At 44.5% G+C, this 12,235-nt stretch overlaps 1 protein-coding gene across 1 annotated transcript in view; it reads left to right on the top strand.

Annotated features, from left to right (window-relative positions):
- Positions 1–11,402, top strand: part of fbxo41 (F-box protein 41) — a 302,145-nt gene extending 290,743 nt beyond the window's left edge. Inside the window, exons 15-16 of the mRNA XM_041192053.1 lie at positions 29–144; positions 11,159–11,402. Coding sequence (XP_041047987.1) covers positions 29–144; positions 11,159–11,221 — 179 coding nt within the window. The 3' untranslated portion in view covers positions 11,222–11,402. The remainder of the gene's footprint in view (positions 1–28; positions 145–11,158) is intronic.
- Positions 11,403–12,235: the final 833 nt, after the last annotated feature.

Here is a 12,235-nt window from a genome sequence, read left to right as displayed (position 1 = left end):
ATAACTACGACTGTTCTTCCTTTCCAAGGTGTCTGTCGCAGTTTAAAATCGATTGTGGTGCACATTGGTATAGTCGATTACTTTGAAGATCCTGACAGCCCAGAAGCTCGAAAGTTGTTTGAGGAAATGGTCAGCAAACTTCAGGTAGATTCCTTGTGTCCTGTAATATGGAATAATTATAAATCCCACCAGATCAAACCAATATTTATGGTGTTATGATTGTAAGACTTATAATTTTTATATTCAGGAGTTAATAATTAAATGAATTGATTTTTTCTATTTCACAAAATCACAGAATCTCACAGTGCAGAAGAGCCCCTTCGGCCCATCGAGTCTGCGCTGACATGTGAGAAACACCTGACCTACCTACCTAATCCCATTTACCAGCACTTGGCCCATATCCTTGAATGTTATGATGTGCCAAGTGCTCATCCAGGTACTTTTTAAAGAATGTGAGGCAACCCGCCTCCACCACCCTCCCAGGCAGTGCATTCCAGACTGTCACCACCCTCTGGGTAAAAAAGGTTTTCATCACATCCCCCTAAACCCCTCACTTTGAACTTATGTCCCCTTGTGACTGACCCTTCACCTAAGGGGAACAGCTGCTCCCTATCCACCCTGTCCATGCCCCTCATAGTCTTGTACACCTCGATCAGGTTGCCCCTCAGTCTTCTCTGCTCCAACGAAAACAACCCAAGTCTATCCAACCTCTCTTCATAACTTAAATGTTTCATCCCAGGAAACATCCTGGTGAATCTCCTCTGCACCCCCTCCAGTGCAATCACATCCTTCCTATAATGTGGTGACCAGAACTGCACACAGTACTCCAGCTGTGGCCTCACCAAGGTTCTATACAACTCCAACATGACCTCCCTACTTTTGTAATCTATGCCTCGATTGATAAAGGTAAGTGTCCCATTTGCCTTTTTCATCACCCCACTAACATGCCCCTCCTCCTTCAGAGGTCTATGGACACACACACCAAGGTCCCTTTGCTCCTCAGAACTTCCTAGTGTCATGCCGTTCATTGAATACTTCCTTGTCAAATTACTCCTTCCAAAGTGTATCACCTCACACTGTTCAGGTTAAATTCCACCTGCCACTTATCTGCCCATTTTACCATCCCATCTATATCTTCCTGTAGCCCAAGACACTCAACCTCACTGTTAACCACCTGGCCAATCTTTGTGTCATCTGCAAACTTATTAATCCTGCCCCCCAGATAGTCATCTATGTCATTTGTTTAAATAACAAATAGTAGGGGACCCAGCACAGATCCCTGTGGTACACAACTGGACACTGGCTTCCAGTCACTAAAGCATCCTTCTGTCATCACCCTCTGTCTCCTACAACTAAGCCAATTCTGAATCCACCTTATCAAATTACCCTGCATCCCATGTGCATTTGCCTTCTTTATAAGTCTCCCATGTGGGATCTTGTCAAAGGCTTTGCTGAAATCCATATAAACTACATCAACTGTACTACCCTCATCTACACACCTGGTCACCTCCTCAAAACATTCAATCTGACAAAGCCATGCTGACTATCCCTGATCATACCTTGTCTCTCCAAGTGGAGATAGATTCTCTCCTTCAGAATTTTCTCAATAATTTCCCTACCAAATTATATAACAAACAATGTGATGTTCTATGAATATAGAGAAATGAACGATGTAACCAAGTAAATTATCATCAATGGTACCTTAATGCTGGTCATTAACAGAATATAATGTAAACAGAATATCAAAGTGGGGAATTTAATGAGAGTGGAAATTTGATGCAGTGGGGGAAGGAGGTGCTGCTTTTTGCCTTCAATGTTTGAAGTGGTGTGTGCAAGCTTGAGGCAGTAAGTATTTAAAATTTTGTCCATTGTTTAAATACTTATTGCAGGTTAGCATGTGGAAAAAGAAAGAAAACTTCAATTCCCTTCCTAACTCCCTAAAATCTGCTTTCAGAACCTCATCCCTTTTCCTGCTTATTTCATTGGTCGCAATGTGGACCATGACCTCTAGCTGTTCACCCTCCCCCAAAATAATATCCTGCAGCTGTTCTGTGACATCCTTCACCCTGGCACCAGGTTGGCAACATACCATCCTGGAGTCATGTTTATGGCCACAGCAGTATCTGTCTGCTCCCCTAACTATGGAATCCCCTATCACTATAGCACTTCCACTCTTCCTCCTCCCCTCCTGTGCAGCTGAGTCACCTGTAGTGCCACAAATTTGGCTCTTGCTACAGTCCTCTGAGGAACCATCTCGCTCACCAGTATCCAAAATGGAAAAGCAGTTAGAGAGTGAGATATCCTCGGTGAATTCCTGCACTACCTGCCTGTCTCTCTGGAAGCCATGAGGGAGAGCCATCGATACCAAGTAGGCCTGGGTTGAGATAACAGCCACTGTCAGTGACAAAGCATCATTGGACAATCTTGGATTCACTGCCGGAATCCTATATTGCAGCACTTGGAGAGCAGGATCTGTGTACTGACATACACAGGATGCATGGGACACTGAGTGGCCTGGACCGATCAGTGGCACAGAGATATGAACATACAAACAAGAAGCAGGAGTAGGCCATTCAGCCCCTCGAGCCTGCTCCGCCAATTAATAACATCAAGGATGATCTGATAATAACCTCAAATGTGCATTGCGTGTACCCCCGATAACCTAACATCCGCTTGCTTACCAGGAATCTGCCCACCTCTGCCTTAAAAATATGCAAAGACTGCTTCCACTGCCTTTTCAGGAATAGAGCTCCAAAGACTCATAAGAACATAAGAAATAGGAGCAGGAGTAGACCATTCGGCCCCTCAAGCCTGCTCCACCATTCAATAAGATCATGGCTGATCTTCTTGTGTTTCAATTTCCACATTCCCATCTAACCCCGATAACCTTTGATTTTCTTACCTAACAAGAATCTATCTACCTCTGCCTTAAAAATATTCAATGTCCCCGCCTCCACCACCTTCTGAGACAGAGAGTTCCAAAGTCGCACAACCCTCTGAGAGAAAAAATTTCTCCTCATCTCCGTCCTAAAAGGGTGACCCCTAATTTTAAACACTGCCCCCTAGTTCTGGACTCACCCACAAGAGGAAACATCCTTCCCACATCCACCTTGTCAAGGCCGTTCAGGATCTTATACACTTCAATCAAATCACCCCTCACTCTTCTAAACTCCAGTGGAAACAAGCCCAGTCTGTCCAACCTTTCCTCATAAGACAACCCACTCTTTCCAGGTATCAATCTAGTAAACCTCCTCTGAACCGTCTCCAATGCATTTACATCCTTCCTTAAATAAGGAGACCAAAACTGCCCACAGTTTTCGAGGTGCGGTCTCACCAATGCCCTGTATAACTGAAGCATAACATCCTTACTTTAATGTTCAATTCCTCTTGTAATAAAGGATAGCATTCCATTAACCTTCTTAATTACAATCTGTACCTGCATGCTAACTTTTTGTAACTCAAGTACTAGGGGGAGGTGATATCATCGTGGTATTTGCTGGACTAGTATTCCAAAGACTGAGGATACTGCTCTGGGGACCCGGGTTCAAATCCTGCCATGGCAGATGATGGAATTTGAATTCAACAAACATCACCATCCCTGGGTATGCACTGCCCCTGTGGGCAGGACAGACAGATAGACAGACCCAGCAAAGGTGGTGGCACAGTGGTATATAGTCAGGAGGGAGTTGCCCTGGGAGTTCCTCAACATCGATTATGGAGTCTCACGGCATCAGGTCAAACATGGGCAAAGAAACTCCCTGCTGATTACCATGTATTACCCTCCCTCAGCTGTTGAATCAGTGCTCCTCTATGTTGAGAATCTCTGAGGGTGATAAGGGTGCAGAATGCACTCTAGGCGGGGGGAGGACTTCAATGTCTAATTACCAAGAGTGGCTCAGTAGCACCACTACCGGCGAAGTCCTAAATGATCATGGCTGCTAGATTTGGTCTGTGGAAGGTGGTGAGGGGAACAATATACTTGACCTCATCCAACCTGCCTGCTGGCGATGCATCTGCCCATGACAGTATTGATCGGAGTGACCACCACACAGTCTTTGTGCAAAGTCCTGCCTTCACTTTGAGGATGCCCTTCATTGTGTTGCATGACACTACCTCCGTGCTAAATGGGATAGATTTCAAACAGATCTAGCAACTTGAGACTGAGCATCCATGAGGTGCTGTGGGCCATCAGCAGCAGCAGCATTGTACTCAAACACAAAAACAAAAACAGAATTACCTGGAAAAACTCAGCAGGTCTGGCAGCATCGGCAGAGAAGAAAAAAGTTGATGTTTTGAGTCCTCATGACCCTTCAACAGAACTCTTTCTAGTTCTGTTGAAGGGTCATGAGGACTCGAAACATCAACTCTTTTCTTCTCCGCCGATGCTGCCAGACCTGCTGAGTTTTTCCAGGTAATCCTGTTTTTGTTTTGGATTTCCAGCATCCGCAGTTTTTTGTTTTTATTTTTGTACTCAAACACAATCTGTAACCTCATGGCCCGGCATATCCCTCACTGTACCATTACCATCAACCCCAGTTCAATGAAGAGTGCAGGAGGGCATGCCAGGAGCAGCACCAGCCATACCTAAAAATGAGGTATCAACCTGGTGAAGCTATAACACAGGACTATTTGCGTGCCAAACAGCATAAACAGCAAGTGATAGAAAGATCAAAGTGATCACACAACCAGTGGATCAGATCTAAGTTCTGCAATCCTGCCGTGAATGGTGCTGGATAATTAAACAACTCACTGGAGGAGGATGCTACACAAATATCCCCATCTTCAATGATGGAGGAGCCCAGCACATCAGTGCAAAAGATAAGGCTGAAGCATTTGCTTCAATCTTCAGCCAGAAGTGCTGATTGGATGATCCATAAGACCATAAGACATAGGAGCAGAAATTAGGCCACTGAGTCTGCTCCACCATTCAATCATGGCTGATAAGTTTCTCAACCCCATTCTCCCGCCTTCTCCCTGTAACCTTTGATCCCTTTACCAATCAAGAACCTATCTATCTCGGTCTTAAATACACTCAATGATCTGGCCTCCACAGCCTTCTGTGGCAATGAATTCCATAGATTCACCATTCTCTGGCTAAAGAAGTTTCTCCTCATCTCTGTTCTAAAAGGTCTTCCCTTTACTCTGAGGCTGTGCTCTCGGGACCTAGTCTCTCCTGCTAATGGAAACATCTTCCCCACGTCCACTCTATCCAGGCCTTTCAGTATTCTGTAAGTTTCAATCATCCTTCTAAACTCCATCGAGTATAGACCCAGAGTCCTCAGACGTTCCTCATATGTGTTAAGCCTTTCATTCCTGGGATCATTCCTGGGATCATTCTCGTGAACCTCCTCTGGACCCTCTCCAGGGGCAGCACATCCTTCCTGAGTTACGGGGCCCAAAATTGCTCACAATATTCTAAATGTGGTCTGATCAGAGCCTTATAAAGCCTCAGCAGCACATCCCTGCTTTTATATTCTAGTCCTCTCGAAATAAATGCCAACATTGCAATTGCCTTCCTACTGACTCAATCTGCAAGTTAACCTTAAGAGAACCCTGGACTAGGACTCCCAAGTCCCTTTGCACTCCAGATTTCTGAATTCTCTCCTCATTTAGAAAATAGTCTATGCCTCTATTCTTTCTACCAAAGTGCATGATCTCACACTTGCCCACGTTGTATTCCATCTGCCACCTCTTTGCCCATTCTCCTAACCTATCCAAATCCTTCTGCAGCCTCCCTGCCTCTTCAATACTACCTGTCCCCCCACCTATCTTTGTATCATCTGCAAACTTAGCCAGGATGCCCTCAGTTCCTTCATCTAGATCATTAATGTATAAAGTGAAAAGTTGTGGTCCCAACACTGACCCTGCGGAACTCCACTAGTCACCGGCCACCATCCTGAGAAGGACCCCCTTATCCCCACTCTCTGCCTTCTGCCAGACAGCCAATCTTCTATCCATGCTAATACCTTGCCTCTAACACCATGGGCTCTTATCCATCTCGGCCTCCTCCGGAGGTCCCCAGATTTAGCCAATTCAATTCACTCCACGTGATATCAAGAAACGGCTGAAGGCACTGGATACTGCAAAGGCTATGGGTCCATCAATAGGACTAAAAACTTGTGCTCCAGAACTTGCCACACCCCTAGCCAAGCTGGGAGTACTGCAAGTACAGCTACAACACTGGCATCTACCCGGCTTTGTGAAAAATTGCCCATGTATGTCCTGTACACAAAAGACAAGACAAATCCAACCTGGCCAGTTACCACCCTATCAGTCCACTCTCCATCATCAGCAACATAATGAAGGGGTCATCAACAGTGCTGTCAAGCGGCACTTGCTTAGCAATAACCTGCTCACTGACACCCAGTTTGGGTTCTGCCAAGGCCACTCAGCTCTTGACCTCATTACAGCCTTGGTTCAAACATGGACAAAAGAGCTGACCTCCTGAGGTGAGGTGAGAGTGGCTGCCCTTGACCAAGGTAACATTTGACCAAGTGTGGCATATAGGAGCCCTAGCAAAACTGGAGTCAATGGGAATTAGGGGTTGGAGTCATACCTAGCTTTGGTTGTTGGAGGTCAGTCATTTCAGCTCCAGGACATCACAGCAGGAGTTCCTCAGGGCAGTGTCCTCAGCCCAACCATCTTCAGCTGCTTCATCAATGACCTTCCTTCCATCATAAGGTCAGAAGTGGGGATGTTCGCTGATGATTGCACAATGTTCAACACCATTCGCACTGCTCAGATACTGAAGCTGTCCATGTCTAAACACAGCATGAGCTGGACAATATCCAGGCTTGGGCTGACAAGTGGCAAGTAACATTCGCGCCACAGAAGTGTCAGGCAATGACCATCTCCAACAAGAGAGAATCCAACCATCATCCCTTGATATTTAACGGCATTACTATCACTGAATCCCCCACAATCAACATCCTGGAGTTTACCATTGACCAGAAACTCAGGGAGAGAGACTGTGAGGTTCTTGAGCAAATTGATATAGGGAGTGACAAGGTATTGGAGGTGTTGGCAGGCTTAAAAGTGGACAAATCTCCAGGTCCGGATGGTTTGTGTCCCAGACTGCTGAGGGAGGCAAGGGAGGAGATCGCAGGAGCTCTGACCCAAATTTCTATTTCCTCTCTAGCCACGGGGGAGGTGCCAGAGGACTGGAGAACAGCTAATGTGGTTCCGCTGTTTAAGAAGGGTTGTAGAGATAAGCCAGGGAACTACAGACCAGTGAGTCTCACGTCAGTGGTAGGGAAACTATTGGAGAAAATTCTGAAGGAGAGAATCTATCTCCACTTGGAGAGACAAGGTTTGATCAGGGATAGTCAGCATGGCTTTGTCAGAGGGAGGTCATGCCTAACAAATTTGATTGAATTTTTTGAGGAGGTGATCAGGTGTGTAGATGAGGGTAGTGCTGTTGATGTAGTTTATATGGATTTCAGCAAAGCCTTTGACAAGGTCCCACATTGGAGACTTATAAAGAAGGCAAATGCACATGCGATACAGGGTAATTTGATAAGGTGGATTCAAAATTGGCTTAGTTGTAGGAGACAGAGGGCAATGACAGAAGAATGCTTTAGTGACTGGAAGCCAGTGTCCAGTGGCATACCACAGGGATCTGTGCTGGGTCCCCTATTATTCGTCATTTATATAAATGACTTAGATGACTATGTGAGGGGTAGGATTAGTAAGTTTGTGGATGACACAAAGATTGGCCGGGTGGTTAACAGTGAGGTTGAGTGTCCTGGGCTACAGGAAGATATAGATGGGATGGTCAAATGGGCAGATAAGTGACAGATGGAATTTAACCCTGAAAAGTGTGAGGTGATACATTTTGGAAAGAGTAGTTTGACAAGGAAGTATTCAATGAACGGCATGACGTTAGGAAGTTCTGAGGAACAAAGGGACCCTGGTGTGCGTGTCCATAGATCTCTGAAGGCGGAGGGGCATGTTAGTGGGGTGGTGAAAAAGGCATATGGGTCACTTGCCTTTATCAATCGAGGCATGTTGGAATTGTATAGAACCTTGGTGAGGCCACAGCTGGAGTACTGTGTGCAGTTCTGGTCGCCACATTATTGGGAGGATGTAACTCTTTTGAGTACAAACCCGTTTCCATCTGTTTCAGATGAAGTTACATAGTTTCATAGTTGGCCATTGTGAGATTTGAACTCTTGATCTTGGGGTTACAAACCCAGTACCATAACCACTTGGCTATTTAGGCCAAGTATAACACTGGAGGGGGTGCAGAGGAGATTCACCAGGATGTTGCCTGGGATGAAACGTTCAGGTCATGAAGAGAGGTTGGATAGACTTGGGTTGTTTTCATTGGAGCAGAGAAGACTGAGAGGTGACCTGATCGAGGTGTACAAGATTATGAGGGGCATGGACAGGGTGGATAGGGAGCAGCTGAAGGGTCAGTCATGAGGGGACACTAGTTCAAGGTGAGGGGCAGGAGGTGTAGGGGGGATGTGAGGAAAAATCTGTTTACCCAGAGGGTGGTGACGGTCTGGAATGCGCTGCCTGGGAGGGTGGTGGAGGTGGGTTGCCTCACATCATTTAAAAAGTACCTGGATGAACACTTGGCACGTTATAACATTCAAGGCTATGGGCCAAGTGCTGGTAAATGGTTTTAGGTAGGTAGGTAGGTCAGTGTTTCTCACGTGTCGGTGCAGACTTGATGGGCCAAAGGGCCTCTTCTGCACTGTGCGATTCTGTGTTAGGGAACCAAGGGTCTAGTGAGAGGGAGGAATTAAAGAAAATCAATATTAGTAAAAAAATGGTGCTAGAGAAATTAATGAGGTTAAAAGCTGAAAAATCCCAAGGGCCTGATAACCTGCACCCCAGAGTATGAAAGGAAGTGGCCCTGAAAATAGTGGATGCATTGGTGGTCATCTTCCAAAATTCTATGGACTATGGCTTCCCTTATAAAAGTCATGGCGACAGATCACTTAGAAAGCATTAAAGGGATTAGACAAATTCGGCATAGGTTTATGAAGGGAAATCATGCTTAACTAATCTATTGGAGTTTTTTGAGGATGTAACTAATAGAATAGATTAGGGAGAACCAGTGGATGTGGTGTATTTGGATTTCAAGAAGGCTTTTGATAAGTCCCACATAAGAGGCTAGTGGGCAAAATTAAAGCATATGGGATTGGGGGTGATATACTGGCATGGATTGAGAATTGGTTGACAGAAAGGAAACAGAGAGTGGGAATAAATGGGTCTTTTTCCAGATGGCAGATGGTAACTAATGGTGTACTGCAGGGATCAGTGCTTGGGCCCCAGGTAGTCTTGATATATATAAATGCCTTGGATGGGGGAACCAAATGCAATATTTCCAAGTTTGCTGATGACGCAAAACTGGGCGGGATTGTGAGTTGTGAGGAGGATGCAAGGAGGCTTCAGGGCGATTTGGACAAGTTTTGTGTGTGTGGGTAAACACATGGCAATTGCAGTATAACATGGATAACTGTGAAGTTATACGCTTCAGTGTGAAAAACATACATATTATTTAAATGGTGATATATTGGGAAATGTGGATGTACAAAGGGATCTGGGTGTCATTGTACACCAGTCAATGGATGTAAATAGTCAGGTGCAGCAAGCAATTAGGAAGGCAAATGGTATGTTGGCCTTCATTGCAATAGGATTTGAGTTCAGAGGTAGGGATGTCTTCCTGCAGTTATACAGGGCCTTGGTGAGACCACAGCTGGAGTATTGCATGCAGTTTTGGTCTCCCTACCTGAGAAAGGATATACTTGTCATAGAGGGAGTGCAGTGAAGGTTCACTAGGCTGATACCAGGGATGGCAGCACTGTCATATGAGGAGAGATTGGTTCAACTGGGCCTGCATTCACTGGAGCTTAGAAGAATGAGAGGGGATCTGATTGAAACGTATAAAATTCTAACAGGGCTGGACAGACTGGATGCAGGGATGATGTTTCCCCTGGTTGGGGAGTCTAGAACCAGGAGCCACAGTGTCATGATATGGGACAGGCCATTTAGGACTGAGATGAGGAAAGATTTCTTCACTCAGAGGGTGGTCAACCTGTGGAATTCTCTACCACAGAAGGCCAGGTCACTGAGTATACTCAAGAAAGAAATTGATAAATTTTTGGACATTGGGGGCATCAAGGGGTATGGAGAGAAAGCGGGAATATGGTATTGAGATAGAGGACCAGCCATGATCAAAACCACTGAAGGGCTGAATGTCCATTATAGTCTATTCGCCAGATCGTTGCCCACTCACTTAACCTACCTATGTCTTTTCGTAGCCTCCTTTCATCCTCTTCAGTACTTACCTTCTTTGTGTCATCAGCAAATTTGGCAACCATCCCATCCATCCCTTCATCCAAGTCACTTATATAAATTTTAAACCGTTGAGGTCCCAGCACTGATCTCTGCATCATACCACTCGTTATATCTTGCCAACCTGAAAAAGACCCATTTATGCTTACTCTCTGCTTTCTGTTAACCAGCCAATCTTTTGCCTTGACTCAACTCTTTGCTTTACCACATCTTCCCAAATTTAATCCCTTGCCCCCACTACTTAGTTTAAAACCCTCTCTACTTCCCTAGCCTGCACAGGAGTGCTGTATTTGGGTGCAGTAGAGAGCCTCAGTTGAAGTTTGGTGACTGAGGGAGGTTAAGGGTTAAATTGAGGGTTAAATTCTATCTAAAGTCTAATCTTTCTTTAATTTAGCAATTAACTAAATTATACGACTCGCAAGAGCTTCGGTTGCAGCACAGTTCAGTTGTAGACCTTACAAACGGTACAGATCCCATTTACCCAGTACTGGTGCCTATGCCCCACGAACCGGAACCCACTTCTCCCACACCAATTTTTGACCCATGCATTCATCTCCCTAATGCATATGTTATTTAGTTAATTCAGTTACTTTCTTAATTAATTTAGAATAATTCCTATGTATACTGCAATTTACTGTGTTTACTAAGTTATAGTACCACCCACAAATAATTGATCTTATTGAATGGTGGAGCAGGCACCAAGGACTGAATGGCCTACTCCTGCTATTGTTGCTTATGTTCTGATGTTCTTATGTCAAAGCTTGCTCTGATCAGATACTATGAGATTCTTTTTACATGCTTTACAGTTCACTGATTTGATGGATTATACCTTTCTGTTTAAACCCATTAGGCTCTGAAGAAAAGGCCTGGCTTTTCAAAAATTCTTCATATCAAAGCGGAAAGTATTTGTTGAAGTTTACAAAAACAAACTGAAGCAATCTCAATTGAAACCATCACTTCGACTGAAAAGTACCATTTACTGAAAACACATTTTACTAAAATGTTTGATCAGAACGAGAAGCTAACAGAGCCTATACAGCTCAGCTCACTCGGTACTACAACTATCGTTAAGCCAATAAAGCATCTACAATATACCCAATTTAAAAAGGTAGAATTAAACCAACTATCTGCAATAAGACATATTGGAAACATCAGTTCAGACCTATTATTCAATCAAATGAGCCAACATTAAACCAAGTCATCTTGAAGGTCTGTGTTAGAAGCAGCAACAAGCTAAGTAACTTCTCAATGAGGCACCCTATAAAGGAACAACATTAATTTACCCACTGAAACCAATTGTGTTGAAACCATTAGATACATGAATGGAACCAGCACGAAATCAACTGATGTTTCAGTGTGACACCCTGTAATGTAGCCAATATCAAACCACATGGTGTCTGAGTGAAAAGACCTCTGAGTAGCAAGACCTTGACAGGGTACCTTAGAGAAGTGTGTAAAATATCAAATGAAATGAAACTACAGCTTCAGGACAAGAAAGAGCTGAACATACAATCTGGTAAAATGCAATATAGGCCTGAGGTCAGAAAGCAGTTTTTCACACCGTCAAGAGCTAGACTTCTGGCTGTGAGATTGAAAGCCAGTTGCATGATCTATTGGCAGGACAGTAAGTTTCTAAAGAAGGATGAGCTGGGGGGGCCAAAATGCCACTCTGGTTGTGCTTTTCTTTATGAAACATTCCAAAATGGAACAGCCTTTGAACCAGTGACTCTTCAGGTGAGACTGCACTTAATAGAAACAATATCAACCCAAGTGACTCTCTGTGAATCACACCTTTAACACTAGAACCATTTATACTGCAGGCTGTTTCCACTGGCCCTGCAAGCCCCAGTATCAGTTAGTGTGGTCACAATTCCTCTCTCACTGGCTATGAAGTGGGAAGGGATGATGCTAATCTCTTACAGCTCCC

This window comes from Carcharodon carcharias, chromosome 1 (genome assembly GCF_017639515.1).
Source record: "Carcharodon carcharias isolate sCarCar2 chromosome 1, sCarCar2.pri, whole genome shotgun sequence".
Classification (NCBI taxonomy): Eukaryota; Metazoa; Chordata; class Chondrichthyes; order Lamniformes; family Lamnidae; genus Carcharodon; species Carcharodon carcharias.
The sequence above is the reverse complement of the archived record's forward strand: the minus strand, read 5'-3'. Positions and strand labels throughout refer to the sequence as shown.